This window comes from Nicotiana sylvestris, chromosome 10 (genome assembly GCF_000393655.2).
Source record: "Nicotiana sylvestris chromosome 10, ASM39365v2, whole genome shotgun sequence".
NCBI classification, from domain to species: Eukaryota; Viridiplantae; Streptophyta; class Magnoliopsida; order Solanales; family Solanaceae; genus Nicotiana; species Nicotiana sylvestris.
Window position 1 is genome coordinate 74,290,452 of NC_091066.1, and position 17,181 is coordinate 74,307,632.

The 17,181-nt window shown below is 35.1% G+C and overlaps 1 protein-coding gene across 1 annotated transcript; it reads left to right on the top strand.

The window, feature by feature from the left end:
- Positions 1 to 875: 875 nt before the first annotated feature.
- Positions 876 to 3,723, top strand: LOC104238631 (protein RADIALIS-like 4). Its single transcript, XM_009793047.2, has 2 exons — positions 876 to 1,200; positions 3,462 to 3,723. Exons 1-2 carry the CDS (start codon positions 932 to 934, stop codon positions 3,484 to 3,486), a joined length of 294 nt encoding a protein of 97 aa, XP_009791349.1. The 5' UTR covers positions 876 to 931; the 3' UTR covers positions 3,487 to 3,723.
- Positions 3,724 to 17,181: the final 13,458 nt, after the last annotated feature.

The following is a 17,181-nucleotide window of genomic DNA, read 5'->3' on the forward strand; positions in this document are numbered from 1 at the left end:
GTACAAAGCATTATCACGTTTATGATTTTCCCTAACAAAGAAAAACAACCAACAGAGAAAAAGTTGCTTTTTGATTGCCATGCACACCTTGATTTCACTCTCATGCATTATTCACTCTTAATAAAAAAAAATCATAAGCCAAAAAACATGAAAAACGAAAACTGGGGCCACATTGTCCCCGTGAATGCAAAAAATCTTTTTCACTTTTAGCCACTTGAAATTGATTTTACATTCCCCTTTTGGACCCATTAGATTAATGGATGTATTCTACGTTACAACTAAGAAAATTTTGAAAGCAAAATATTAAAGTTACACCAAGAAGGTACAGATAAGGAACAACTTTTCTTGGAATAATTTCCCCTATTCATTTTGTGTCTTGATGTTGAATTAAATCAAATCATAGCCCATTGAAATATTAGATAATTATTATAATATTATTTGGCTTAATATTCAGGTGGGAGATCAATATAATTAACTGCTTACCTAATGACAACATCAAATGTCTCTAAAAGAGAGTTAATTTCTATCATATTTCTCCGAGCTGGACTACTAATTTTGTATATTAAACTAAGATTTCTTGCCCGTGATAAATCTATATCTCTGAAAGAAACATTAATTTCTAACAAATTTTCCGATCTGGACTGCTCATTTTGTGTATTAAAACTTAAATTTCTTATCCACAAAAAAGTACATGCTTAGTTGTAATTATGATTTAGAAGAAAAAAACATGTTGCTTTCACATATTTTTCCCTGGTTTTAGCAGTAGAAAAAAAAAGAAAAGAATCCTAACAGGCCCACCATACTTTTGTCTATTTGTGTCTCTCCATTGGTATATATATAGAGTATCCATGTTAACCTTTTTTGTACCAAAACATCATCTACTCTCCTTTATCATTCTAGTGTGGCCTTAAATTTCCTTGTTGTTGCAAAAATGGCCTCGAATTCAACATGGACTCCTCAGCAAAACAAGAAATTTGAGAATGCATTGGCCATTTATGACAAAGACACACCAGATCGGTGGCGTAATTTGGCTAAGGCAGTTGGTGGTGGTAAGACAGAAGAAGACGTGAAAACTCACTATGAAAAACTTGTGGAAGATATCAAACGCATTGAGTCTGGTCAAGTTCCTTTGCCTAAATACAATAAGCCAAATGGTGGCCATAACAACAAAGGCTACATGTTCAACGATGAAGAACAAAGGTAAAATAACACTACATTAGTCGTTTGGGTAATCAGTCTTTTGTTTCAAAATATTTGATGTTTTAGAAAAACGATAAAAAATCATTTATTACATTTTTTATCCTAGAGTCCGTTTGGCTTAGCTGATTTAGAGTAGTTCATAATCATTAGTTGCTGAAAAGCACTTTTAAGTGCTGAAACTGATTTAAAAAATAAGCAGTTACGTATTTGGATAAAAGTGCTGAAATTAATAATAAGCAGTTGAAGAACTGGGTATATGAAGAGTTTTGTTTAAAAAGAATTATTTTAGGGATATAATAGTAAATATTTTGGTCAAACCTAAAGTGCTTATAAGCTAAAATTTGATAAGTTGGGGGAGACCAAGTTATGGTTTTTTGCTTATTTTTGGCTTATAAGCACTTAACTTATAAGCACTTTTAATTTTACCAAACACGTAGATAAACCAAAAAATGCTTATAAGTCAGTTTGACCAACTTATAAGCTTAGCCAAACACCCTCCTAATATATTCTTGTGACTCCAATTAATGGAGTGTTCACTCGATCAGTTAACTGTTTATACATATACTCTTAATACTAATCTATTAAACGTCTTTTTTATTTATTTATAAAGGAATGTCAAAAAACTATAAAACGGGAAGTAAAAATTCCATTGATTTTAATTCGACTATTAATCATCTTGTTCTAGATATATACTGCTAGCTGTATTTGCACTAACCTTCCACATTTTACTGATTCTTCAGTATCCAGAGAATCAAATACTTTTTAAACTATTTCGATAAGCTAAGCACGTGAAAGGATTTTGACAATATCCATTTGCCTTGTATAATGAATTAGAGATTGAATTTTTTGCAATAAACTGTATAAAAATATTTACACAATCGAGTTATTTATAAGAAATTATAAGTAAATCTTTATAATTAACCTGATAAAAAATAGTAATAATTAATTTACAATTATATGTTAATCTTTTACATTTAGAACATACTAGTTTTAGCATACGCGCGTTGCGCGTGTCCCTCGTGTTAATGAAAAATAAAATTTTATAAATAAAATAAATAATATTCAAAATTATGTTTACGTTATTATATAAAATTAAGAGTAGTTCTTCCTTAGGAGTTTGATCTAGTCTAATAGTTCTTCCTTCAGTAGTTTTTCTTGCTTGCTTTATTGTACAAAAAAAGTTATAGGAGTAGCGTTTGATTGAAAGGTAAAAAAAATCATTCAACTTTACTTTTGGACTTGGGTACGTACATTGCATGTATATTTCATGTTACTTATTAAAAAATTTATGTAAGATAGTTTACCAACAATTAATTTTTGTTTATCTTTACTCATTTTACGGTACTGCTAAAGCTGTAACCTTATTCTATTAATAACTTAATAATCATATAGGCATCTGAACTCGATTTTTATTAACAATTTTTATATTATTTTTTTTTGCTCAATTATTATCTTATTTTACCTAAAATTTCTTTCTAAAGTACTTTTACTCGCGACCAATTACATATATATGTTCTTTTATATTCCTATTTTTGTGTACAAAATATATATTGATCAACTTATTCTACCATTTAAAATAATGTCACATTTAAAAAAGGTTATCATTTGATTATTTCTTAATATTTAGACAATAAAAGTAGACAAAACTTGTAAGTATATTTCAAATTCTACGTCCTTATTGCTAAAAGAAAATAGAATGTCACAATTGCTTTTTAAAGTCTAAATTCATGCCACTTTAATATGAATTATCATTAATGTTTTCATTTTTTTAAAATCAAAACTATGACTTAAATGCACTATTTCTTACGTGCCTTTTTAAATATTAGGCATAAAATTGATGGATCAGTTATTTACTTTAATTTTATATAAAACACACGTTATTTACTTTTTTTCACAGAATATATATTCATGAAAGCAACATGTAAGAATTATAATTATGTGACATATATAATTCAAATAAGGAAAATATTTAAGTTAGGTAAAGTTTAATTGACTTTAGAGTCCTAAATTTTAGGGTTTCCTACCTAGTTCAATGGAAAATAATTTAATAACAAAAATTTTAATCAATTTCAAGAACTAAATATTAGGAGAATAATTAAATGACTATTTTGTCTAGTGTGAACTCCAATTTTAAAGGGTAAAAAAGGCGAACGACATTTCGCTAAGGGCCTTCGTACTTTTAATATTGTATAGATAACTTAAATCCAATTAAGATCTTTTATCTCATTTGTTTGGGTTGGACTTGTTCTTTTTATTGACAGGCTGAGGTATCTCAAGCTCCAATAGAAGCAAGAAATGGCAAAGTAAAAAAGCAGATGGAGCCTATTATTTATGTTGAAGTATGAAACTCAAATGCAGCAAACAAATAACAAAAGAAGGATATTAGCTGGATATGCCTTTCTTTTCAATACCATTTACATTTTAGTTTTTCAATGGATATATATGGAGATTTTCCTATAGGCAATACATCTGGTCTTTCATGTTCAAATTAATCATATCTTAACGAATTATATATCGTAAAAATTCTTCTGTATTATCTTACTTAGCTTAAGCAGATAATAATACATTCATTCGAAAGTACAGAACGAAATCAACGTCAAACTAGAGAAGACGAACGAGCTAAGAGCAAAACGAAACCAAAGACCATTTATTTTTGGGATTTTTACAAAAATAGCCGTTCAAAATTATGAATACTATTAACGATCAACTAATTTTGATTAGCGCCTGAATGTGTAAATTCGCTTGTTGAAAGTAGTAATTAAGTATATCTTTTTTTTATATATAAATTTAATATCTTAGTTTGAGAAAAAGTTTGCTAGGAGAGTTGAAAATGTCACTATTACGTACTTTATCTCTTATACATTTGTTGTTAATAAGAATACCACGCATGTCTTCATGGCAAACTGTTTAATACTTTTATTTACCAAGATTCGCGCTAAGCGAACATTCACTACATTTTAAAATTGCTCTTTCGTCACTTAGACATGACACATGAGAACAATTGTAACTTATTAGCATCTTTTTTGTAACTTTTGAATATCTGAATTATTAGTTTTTTAAAAAAATATATGAACTAATCTAGTGTGATTAGCTCTGAGAATTTGTGAAACGGATCATAAAGAAACAAAATGTGCCCAATAAATTTGAACGAGGAAATGCAAAGGCTTGCAGGCAGCTTTGAATATGACAACACAAATTGAGATTCTTCTTTTGGCATGCGATTTATTCTTGAAAAAAAAAAATAAAGAAATTTATACCACAGGATGATATCGAAGCCCTAATTACTTTGTAGGCATTTGGCCATGAATTTCAAAATAAATTTTTAAATTTGGAATTTCATTAAAATTTGAATTGAAGATGAAGTTGTGTTTGGTTATAATTTTTGCAACATATTTGAATGTCTTTTTTTGCAAAACCATGAAATATGATTTATACCACATAACTTGTAAAAAATATCACAACCGTCCCAATTTAATTATACTACTTGAAATAAACAATCAAACATGCTATTGTTTAGCAACATGGTAGTCGTCACAAGAAAAGGGTTCATTTTCGCTGCAGTAGCTTCATCCGATAGTCGAGGGGAAACACGTGGGTAGTTGTATGTTAATAATTGGTGGGGTCATTTTATAAATTTTAAAAGTATAGGGTAAATTTGTAAAATTTAAAACTATTGAAAATGCATTTTCAATTGAAAAACGGGTAAGAACCAGTTTTTCAAATTTGAAAATACATTTTCAAGTGAAATTGAAAAAATTGGTAAGATATGGATAACCAAACATTGTTTTCAATTTTTTTTTTGGAAAAAAGCAAAAAATTTGTATGCCCAAACGGGCTCTTTATATAGTCATTTTCAAATTATTACCCTAAATAAGACTCGTTTGGATTGGCGAATAGGATGAAATAATTAATTATGGTACTGATAATATACATGTATCTTTTACCATGTTAGCATAGGAATTGTTCTATATTACCCTTCTAAATAAGGGTATTCTTGTCTCTTACACTTATATATTGCTCTATAAATACAATGACAACCCCAAAATATTACTATAGGGCATTATTATATCATGGTATCAGAAGCCTAAAGATCCTACCCTAACCCTACCTAGCGCCGACTGGCAATGCAATTTATGGCTGAAGCATCTCCTGCTTTCTCCATGTTTTTTCATTCTCTGTTACTTATGTCTTTTTTTTTTTTTGCTATCAAACCTTATTTAATTAATTCTTTTGTCACGACCCGGATTTCTCACCCTCAGGAGTCATGATGGCGCCTACTAATGTGAGCTAGGCTAGTCAATCCTTTAAACCAATTACTTCATTATCCAATTATTTCCTTTTAGCAAATATAAAGCGATAACGTAATAACAACGGAAATTTAATTAAAGCGGAAGACATCAATAAAATATCTCAAATCTATGTCTATTACAATTACTCAAGCCTTAACGACCCAAAACCTTGTGTCACAGTATCACAGACGGTCTAAGATTTACTACATACAAAGTCTGAAGAAAAGATCAATACACTGTTTCTGAAGCGAAAATATGAAACAAAAAATAAAGATTGAGGAGACGCCAGGGCCTGCGGACGCCTGCAGGTCTACCTAGGGTCTACGCGTGGACTAAAGGTAGCCTCCAAACTACGGTCCAAGAGCTGCTCCGGGATCTACACATAGTGCAGAGTGTAGTATCAGCACAACCGACCTCATGTGCTGGTAAGTGTCTAGCCTAACCTCGGCGAAGTAGTACGAGGCTAGGACTAGACTACCAAATAAACCTGTGCAGTTATATAATATACAGCGGAAAGTAAAGCAGAATAAACAAGTAAAGATGGGAAGGGGAAACATGCTTCGGGGAAGAATAGATAAAATAGAATATCAAGAGAACTACAAAGGAATCAAAATCCAACCACTAACAAAAATAAGAAAAACAAGGTAGATTTCACTTTCTTTTCACATTTTGTTGCGGGCATGCAACCCGATCCCATTTACTGTATCTCGTGGCAGGTGTGCCACCCGCTCCCATTTCATTTATCTCGTGGCAGGCGTGCCACCCGCTCCCATTTCATTTATCTCTTGGTAGGCGTACCACCCACTCCCATTTTATTTATCTCGTGGTAGGTGTATCACCCGCTCTCATTTTATTATATCTGGTGGTAGGCGCACCAGCCGCTCCCATTTCATTATATCTTGTGGTAGGCGTACCACCCACTTCCATTTTATTATATCTTGTGGTAGGCGTACCACCCGTTACCAGTTACAAGCCAACAATAATCACAAGGAATCCCGGCAAGGGAACAATAATATCAACAAATAATATCCCGGCAAGGGAGAAACAACTATAGCCAAACTTGTTACAACATCTAACTACCCCAGCTATAACCAAACTTGTTAGAACACCTAACTACCTCAGCTATAACCAAACTTGTTACAACATCTAACTACCTCAGCTATAACCAAACTTGTTACAACACCTAACTACCTCAGCTATAACCAAACTCGTTACAACATCTAACTACCTCAGCTATAACCAACCTTGTTACAATACCTAACACAAAGAATCATCAATCTAAACATCTGTAATATCAATTAAGAACACAATGCAAGGAACCACAACTCAACAATAGCCTGGCAAGGGGCAACATAATGATCTCTTCTCTTTCTCACTTTTACTTCACAATTCGTTGTACAACTTGAGCCAATGCTCCTCAATGTTCATAGGTCACAATTCTTTCCACAACATTAAATAACAAATAGAAATCTTCACCAAGGCATGAATAATATAACAAAGTCATGAAAATCACAATATAAAACCCACGGTCATGCTTGACACCAATGTATAGATGCCCATCACCATGCCTATACGTCGTACTCAACAAGAAGCAAATAGCAAATAGGATACAACTCTTAATCCCTCAAGCTAAGGTTAGACCAAACACTTACCTCGATACTACGAACACAATTTACGATTCAACTATAGCTTTACCCATTGATTCCACCACCAATTCGCTCGTATCTAGTCACAAGTTACTTAATTACGTCAATAGACGCTAAATGAATCAACCCCAATGCATGAAAATAAAGTTTCTAAAATTTTACCTAAAAAGTCAAAAATTGTCACGACCCACATGATTAAAACCCGAGGTTCGAACCAAAACACGATTACCCATTCCCCCATAAACCCAAATATATAATTTGTTTTGAAATCGGACCTCAATTTGAGGTTCAAGTCCCCAATTTTTGAAAAACCTAGGTTCTACCCAAAACACCTAATTTCCCCCATGAAAATCATTAATTTTGAGTTAAAATCATGTTAAAATATGTTAATGATTGAAGAAAACGAGTTAGAAATCACTTACCAATATTTTGGAGAAGAAATGTTATTTGAAAAATCGCCTCTTATATTTTTGGGGTTTTGAAAAATGAAAAATAACTGAAAATCCCGTCTAAACATACTACTCTCAGATGCCCTGTGCGGACCGCACAGCTCCCATGTGAACTACAGTGACATGCTTTAGTATTTTGGTCGTAACTTTCTCTACAGATATCCAAATTGCAATTTCTTTACCTTTCTGGAAATAGACACAAAGAGCTATAATTTTCGTTTTTGAATCATCTCAAAATTCCTTGTAGATCAAAAGATATAGGCTTCCGAAGTCGGACCGGTGAAATGTTCTTCACCGCGGACCGCACAGAATCTAGTGTGGCCGCAAAGCTCTCACCGCAGTCCGCACAAAATCCAGTGTGGCCGCACAAGCCCCTCCGCATCAGCATTCCTTTTTGTGCGGACCGCACTGGTTTGTTCAGAGGCCTTCCACTTCTCTGAACCTGCAACAACTATATTTTTAAGCCTAAGACATCCCGGAACCTACCCGAAACTCACTCAAGCCCTCGGAACTCCAAACCAAGTGTGCATACTAACTCAAAAACATCATATGGACCTACTAGTGCAATCACATCATCAAAATAACATGTAAAATCATGAATTAAACCTCTAAACCCAACATTTTCATCAAGAACTCTCAAAGTTCATAACTCTTCAACCGAAAACCCAACTCACGTCAAATAAACTCTGTTTTTCACCAAATTTCACAGTTATCTTTCAAATACTATAACAAGTTTGTACCGGGCTCCAGAATCAAAATACGGGCCCGATTTTCTTTATTTCTTAGATAATTCAGTAAAACAATTTCTTTCAAAAATTGATTTCTAAGGCTTGGGACCTCGGAATTCATTTCCGGGCATATGCCCAAGTCTCATATTTTAATGCGGACTTCCCGGGATTGTCAGAACACGGATCCAGGTCCGTTTGCTAAAAATGTTGGCCAATTAACTCTAAAAATTTTATTTCTCATATTTTCACATAGAAGGCTTTCCGGATATAGGTCCGGACCACGCACGTAAATCAAGGTGGGGGTAAAAGGGAGATTTTTAGGCCTCGAAATACTGAATTCACTTGCAACACAAGTGATGACCTTTTGGGTCATCACATCTTTCCACTGTTGCTTTGTAGATTTACTTATGTCTTATTTAACTTTCTTGTGTGCCCCACGTTTTTTCCTTCACTGTCTGTTCACTTTTGACCTTTATTCTTTAACCCATTGGATATAGAATTGTTCTTCATCTTTTCTTTTCCCCTCCTATTAATTCTCATATTAAAAGGGGGGGAAGCCCTTCTCTCGTTATTTAGTTCTTTCAATCTCGTTTCTTGCTACATATTCTTTTATTATTAACATGGCTAGGACTGCTTTTTCTGTGCATATTAAGGATCTTGTTCCTGAAGTTTTACATCAAACTAATTATCTTAAATGGATACATCTCATTCAACATGTTATTAAGATGTATGATTTGTTTGGACACATTGATGGTTTTGAATTACCTCCTCCTGAATTTAATGTCTCTTCTTATGGTACTTCCAAGTCAGTTAACCCTGCCTTTGTTATGTGGAGAAAGCAAAATTGCCTTCTTCTTGCTTGGATTCAGGCAACAATTCACATTGACCTTACTCTCTATTATATCATTGTTCTACAGTTGCAGATGCTTGGACCACATTAAAAAATCACTTTCTCCATCAATCCACAGTGACAGAAATGCAGTATAAGCATCAATTATATACTATTAAAAAGGGAGATCTCTCTACAGATGCTTATATGTATAAGATTCAGGAATTGGCTGATTGCATCCATTCTATTGGTCATAGTGTTAATGACTCTGAGTTGGTTCGATGTGCTCTAAATGGTCTTCAGTTGTCTTATGACTCTTTTGTGATCATGGCCTCGCACATGCGTCCTACTCCTCGATTTTCTGAGTTGTGGACGATGCTTCTAACTCATGAGGCTCGTACTTTGCCTTCTCCTAATCTAGTATCACCTACTACGGCGTTGGTTGCTACAGTAGCTGATTCTCTTTCCTCAGCTTCCTTGGGATATCGTGGACATGGTCGTGGTCGCGGTCGTAGAGGTAGCCATGGTCGTGGCCGAGGTCATGCTCAAGAATATGGTCGTGGCAATATTTCACAGTTTCATTATAGCCCGTCACCTTTCCCATTTTCTCGTGGAGGTCCTTTTCAGCATTCTACCTCTGGTTGTGGTGTCTTGGCTCCCTCACCTTATCACTTGCCTGCATTTGTGGCTCCTACTCCCACTTCTACTACTGTGATTTGTTAGATTTGTGATCTTTCTGGTCATACGACACTTGCTTGTCCTCAGCGCCATAACCATGCTTATACCGCTCCTACTCTTCAGGTGAATATGGCAACACTTTCATTGCAGTCCCCTCCGGATAAGAATTGGTACTTGGATTCTGGTGCAACCACACATATGACTAATGATTTGGGTAATCTCTTTTTATTTTCTCCTTTTCAAATGATTCCATTTTGGTTGGTAATGGTACTCGTATTCCCGTTAACGGTGTTGGTTCTTCTTCTCTTTTTACTCCTTCTTGCTCCTTTACTTTATCCCATGTTTTATATGTTTTGCATCTTTGCAAGAATTTATTGTATGTTCATCAATTTACCAAGGAAAATAATTGTGGTATTAACTTTCTTCCTTGGGGTTTTGATGTTAAGGATTTGGCGACGGGGAAAGTTCTGCATCACTCCTGCATTGATGGGCCTCTCTATCCTTTTCAGTCTTCCTCTGCATTGTCTTCGTTTGCTCAGCCATCAACCTTTGCTGCTCTACATGACTCTAGTTCTATTTGGCATGTGCATTTGGGGCATCCAAGCCATATTGTCTTAGATTTACTTAGATCTAGAAAGTTAATTTCATTGTCTAGGCCTTTTTCTAATTCTTTTTTTTTGTAATTCTTGTTTAAGCTCTAAACATTCGGTTTTACCATTTTCTTTAAGTACTTCAACTACTTCTTATGTTCTAGAGTTAATTCATTCTGATATTTGGAAGTCCCTTGTGCCCTCAGTTAGTGGTTATCATTATTATGTTCTTTTTATAGATAATTTCACTCGTTACACATGGATTTATCCTCTTGGTCATAAAAGTGATGTTATATCTTCTTTTACCCATTTTAAACTTCTTGTTAAAAATCAATTTGGTGGGTCTATTAAGACATTTTGTTCAGATGGGGGGGGCAAGTGTCAAAGTTCTTCCTTTATCTCTTTTCTCCGCTCGCATGGTATTCATCATCAATTATCTTGTCCTCACACTCCTTAGCAAAATGGTGTAGCTGAGCGTAAGCACCGTCATATCACAAATACTGCTCGAACTATACTTTTTTATGATCATGCCCCTCTTTCTTTATGGGTTGGAGCTTTTCTTACTATTGTTCATCTTATTAATCGTCTTCCTTCTTCTTTCCTAGCTAAGCTCTCTCCCTATGAGAACTTATTTGGGGTTCCACCTGACTATACCATTTTAAAACCTTTTGGGTGTCTTTGTTGTCCTAATTTGCATCCTTATCGTTCTCACAAAGTTGACTCTCCTTCTTCTCCTTGTGTGTTTTTAGGGTATAGTTCTCATCACAAGGGATATCGGTGTCTACATCTTGATACTAACTGTGTCTATATTAGTCGCTCTGTTTATTTTATTGAGCATTGTTTTCTATATGCAAATTTATCGATTTTTCTACCTCCTCATCCTTCTGTGCCCCGTGTTCTCTTCCCTACGCCTGCTGTGTTACCTAGTCCTACGCCTGCTGCATTACCCGAGTCTACTAGTTCTGCCACTACTTTCATGTCCCCCTCTTCTTCTGTTGAATCTCCTAGTTTCTCTTCCCTTCCTCCTAGCTCCTTAGACTCTTCTTCCTTGCCGTTGTCTAGTACTGATTCATGTCCTATATCCACCTAAAGTATTGAGCTATCACCTTCAATCTCTGATTGTGCTCATCCCATGATTACTCGATCTAAGTCTAGTGTGGTTAAACTAAATCCGAAGTATGCTATTAATTCTATGTCTTTGACTAATTTGCTTGTTGAGCCTACTTGTTTCAGCTCTGCTGCTAAGGATACTAGATGGCGGAGTGTTATGGTAGAAGAGTTTAATGCCCTACTTGCAAACCAGATGTGGTCTTTTGTTCCTCGTCCATCTGGTGTTAATGTTGTTGGCTGCAAATGGGTCTATCGAGTTAAGTAGAAGTCTGATGGCTCTCTTGATCATTGTAAGGCGAGAATGGTAACCAAGGGCTATACTCAGGCACCTGGTATAGATTATGGTGAGACCTTTAGTCCTGTTTTTCGGCCCATTACTATACGCCTAGTACTCTCTATTGCTATTTCTTATGGTTGGTCTATTCATCAGTGCGATATAAAAAATACATTTCTTAATAGTTACTTGCATGAGTCTGTCTATATGGAGCAACCACAGGGGTTTATTGATTCTGTCCGACCAGACTATGTTTGCAAACTACATAAAGCATTATATGGTCTCAAGCAGGCGCCTCGTGCATGGTTTAGTCGATTTGGTTCCTTTCTACTATCACATGGGTTTTAGAATAGCTGTGTAGATTCATTTATGTTTGTTTATTCATCTGGTGGTCAATATCTTTTCTTGTTATTATATGTGGATGATATCGTACTGACAGGCTCAGATCCTAGCTTAATATCTTGGTTTTCTAGATTACTTAACTCTGAGTTTTCTATTACTGATCTTGGTGATCTTCATTATTTTTGGGTATTCGTGCCACTCGGTTGGAGAATGGTTTGCATATCTCTCAGAATAAGTAAGCTCGAGATATTCTTGATCGTGTTGGTTTATTACAGTCCAATCCTGTCTCCACTCCATCTTCTTCTCAATCCACCACTATTGAGGGCTCTGTTGTTGTTGATGGTACCTTATACCGCAGTCTAGTGGGTGGTTTACAGTATTTGACTCTGACTCAACCAGACATTGCATTTACGGTAAATACAGCTAGTCAACACTTACATGTTCCTACTTCCACTCGTCTTGCTAATGTTAAATGCATTTTGCTTTATATTGCTGGTACTCTCGATTTTGGGTTGTTATTGAAACCAGTTACTACTTATTCTCTTACTGCATATTTGGATTCTGATTGGGTGGTTGTCTTGATACGCGATGGTCTACCACTGGATCTTTGGTTTTCTTTGGTTCAAATATCATTTCTTGGTCTTCTAAGAAGCAACATACTGTCTCTCGCTCTAGTACCGAGGTTGAGTATCGTGCCATGGCTCATATTGTGGCTGAGGTATTATGGATTCAACAGCTGCTACGGGACTTGCATACTTTTCTCTCTAATGCACCACTCATCTTTTGTGATAATGTAAATGTCGTATATCTTACGATGAATACTATATATCATTCTTGTACAAAGCATCTTGTAGTTGATTTTCACTTTGTACGGGAACGTGTAGACTCTGGATCTATTCTTGTTCGCTATCTTCCAACGGAGCGCCAACTAGCTGACATTCTTACCAAGGGCTTATCCTCTCATCGATCTAAGACTCTTCGAGACAATCTTCGCATGTTCCCACACTCGATTGAGGGGGCGTGATAATATACATGTATCTTTTACCATGTTAGCCTAGGAATTGTCGTATAGTACCCTTCTAAATAAGGGTATTCTTGTCTCTTACACTTATGTATTGCTTTATAAATACAATAACAACCCCAAAACATTACTATGGGGCATTATTATATCAAGAGTGTGGTATTTGTTATGAAATAATAAAAGAAGAAGAAGAGTATTGTAGAGAAAAGTATGGAGAGAGAATTCTTATTGATTTGGGATGAATTACAATGGAATAGAACCCCTCTATTTATAGGAAAAAAGTGGCTTAGCCACCAAGTAGTAAACCCTAAGATCTCTCTAAAATATAGACGTTCACCATAAATAAAATTCTATTTGTAACACTCCCCCTTAAATGTCTATTCAACAAATAATGTGTCTCGTTAAAACCTTAACTAAAATAAACCTAGTGAAAAAAAAATTATAGAGAAGGAAAAAGAGTACACATATCTAACAATACCCCTTTTGGTTGCCTCATTAGAAACCTTGCAAGAAAAACCCAGTGGGACAAAACCTTATAAGGGAAAAAGAGTACAACGCGTATTAACTCCCCCTGATAAGAGCATCAATTCACATCTTTAAGCCTTTGCATTCCAATCTTGTGCACCATCTTCAAAAGATCGTTGGTAGAGATTCGACAAACAAATCAGCCATATTAACTTAGACGAAATTATTTCACCTTGAAATCATCATCCTTAATAGATGTATTGTCTTCATATAATCTTGTTGGAATCTTCATTTCAATATCTTCACATAGGGGCAAAAAGTCTTGCTATCATATTATCATGTATTTAGTTATAGCAAGATATATATGTGCACCAATTATACTTACGATGTGGTAATTCAGGAGCAAGAAATTCTCCAAGAATTATATATGCTATAAGCATTTTAAATCGTTCATAGATTGTCATAAGTTACGTCACATAAGCCATATAAATGGACTTTAGATTTACATCAAATTTTCATGTCATGCTAGACATATAAGATAGATAAAGGTGATTCCACACACCATTAACTTTATACTTTCGAGTGTTTGAACGATATGTCCCAAAGTACATGTCTTTCATGAAACCAATTCTACTTGAATTGTTTCTCCAGACTTAAGATCCTCATCTACATGTAGCCCAATCATAGATGTCGTCGACAAAATTTTTATATCGGTTCCAACCTCCTTATTTTCATATAGACATAACATAGGGATCTCTTCATTCATTTCAGGTACCTGAACCTCTCCTATGATTTTATGAAGTATATGTCATGTGATCTTTTGGATCACTTGCCTCCTTATTATGATCATTTTGATCATTTGCTCATCTTCTTTATCAAGAAGTTTATTTGAAATGGATTTGTCTATACGCCTTAAGCGCACCACAGACTTTGTCCTTCTAGAACTTATTCTAATAAGAGTATTTGCATTGAGAATATAGTTACTTTCTTTGGGTCAGCAAATGCGTCTGACATGTCGCGCCCCATTTTTCTCGCGAAAGTGGGTTTCGACATTGTCAACTCTTTTAAAGGAAGGGTTAAAAGAGAAGAGTCGCCACCTAATGATTTTTAAGGTGCGTTAGGGCACCTATTTGCAAATAACTCTATTTGACTAGTCAACATCACCAAAGATCGGGTAAGGTCTCGAAACTACCTCGAAAAGAAGGTGTTAGACACTCTTCGAGGTCCACAACTGTGGGTCCCGGCCGAACTTAAATTATATGAATTAGTCAGATAAACAAAGGTATAGAATGCAAGAAGTTTGAGGATTTTATTATAAAAGACGTTAAATAAATGAGTACAAACACTTGATTCAAATAAAAAAAAAGAAATAAAATAAGGGGTCCTAAGTTTTTTAACCTAACCCGTGCAACGTAAATAATACTTTGTAACTCCCTCGAGATGGGTTGTTACTCATATTATTCAGCGGGCACAGACTATCATCTCCTGCTACCCGATTACTATATTAAAGTTGTTTACCTAAAGCGCTCTAATTCAATTCTAAGTCATACCTTATGCGTGCACTACTCGTCCCATACATATGGTCCAGGAGGTATTGGACCTCTATTTGGATGGTTCTAGACCTTACTTATGCTGCTCAAAAACGTCAAAACTAGGCGACATATAAAAACACATTGGACTTCACATATAGGCAGTTAAGGCACAAATTCGCCTCCACACTTAAGCAAAAAATGCATGCAAGACAAATTCTATGTTAAGCAATTCAAAATTAATAACTCAAATGCTATAGACATGATTTCTATGTGATAAAGCATCAAGACATGGAAGCAATTTCAGAGGCTGGGCGTTGCTCACAGGCCGGTTATATAAGTTGATTATTGAGATTATAGGTTTCCAGTTATTAAACTTGTTATGTCTAGGTGACTCGTGCAGTAAGGGGTAATGAAAACAACTGAAAGGAGCCCGAAATTATTTACGCATTTGACAATGGCCTAAGTGCATAATAAACTATATTGAGAGATGCCGTATTGACCCTTATTAAGACGAACAGTGATATCTTATAGCCAGGATCTCTAATGATTAGCACTTGGAGCTGATTTTATTATTATATTTAACCTTATAGACATGTTTTCTAGGTGAACAACATGATGTATTAACAAATTAGATGATCAGAGTCCTATAGGCATGATCTCTAGTGGATATGTTGCAGCAATGCCAATTAAAGGAAAATTCAACGAATTTATTTCCTATAGGCAGGTTTTCTAACAATAGGTAGAAACAAAGATATTGAAACATTTGAACTCATGCTTTGCTAATAAACAAGTAGTGCAAGTATGTGCTCTTCCTAATGGCATGATTTCTACGGTGTGCATAGAGAGTGAACGATATAAAGCAAATGCATTATTCAATCCTATAGGCATGTTATCTACCCATTGCATATTAATATTAAAATCTAACCCATCCCCTTTTACTAACAACCCTAATCATTTATACAAAGATATTATTACAAGCCCAATTACTGAGTAAAGTAACAATATTACATAATAATGAACAGGCCTATAGCAGGCCCAAATAAAATAACTAGATACCCAGCCTTACTGGACCTTCACTACTTCTGACATAGCATACTTAGACCTTCAATAAAGAACCACACGATCACAAGTCTATAGGGGAGTCCAGACTAATTCGATGAGCCACAACACCAAGTGTTGCACCACTTGGAACAACCAATATAGATACACAGTTCATGACATGGAAATAGAGTATTAGGGATAGTTTTGGAGGTTGAGGAAATGACTAGAACCAAGCCCTAGTGTGTTAGAGTTTACAAGGGCCTCAATTAGAACCCGAGCAGTGCTCACACTAAGGAGGCCAACAATAGAACCTAGATAGCCTTGGCTTTCAGCCGGCTAAGTATGAGAATCCAGAATTGTAGAGTAGCAAGCAAGGAGAGTGGATAGTGATAGAGGAATATGAATCAAGTAATACATCACATCGAGGAACTAGGAGAAGAAATAGGTTTACAAGCGTACATGAAATTAAACTAGTTGAGACTTAAAGATCCAAATTACGTTAAGTCTAACCTAATGCCAAATTAATCAGTACTTAGACATAATGGAGGTATACATTTTGTGATAATCACCAAAAGAATAGAGTAGCAAATGAACCAAGGTATACTGGGAAACATATTAGCATAGGAGTAAAGTCCTAGTCAATAGAAAAATAGAGTGTTTGTCTTTTAGAAAATCAGGATAGCATGAAACAAGTTTAGAGCAGACTTTAGGGCAGCATTCCATAGAATTAGGGCTAATACACAAAGGGCAAGTCAAGTACACAAGGTTTAGCACTGAAAGGTTTATTCAAGTAGGGGGTGATTCCCACAGAGTTGGAGTAGTATCCAAAACAAGAGTGTGAAGAAATTTTATAACTAACAGCATGCAATCACTATAGTCAGGCTCGTGTTAAAGTTAACTTCTATTGAAGTTCAAAACTAAACATGCTAAGATGCTACATGGTACAGAACCCATTTCAGAAGACAAGAGATCAAAGAGTGCAAATCA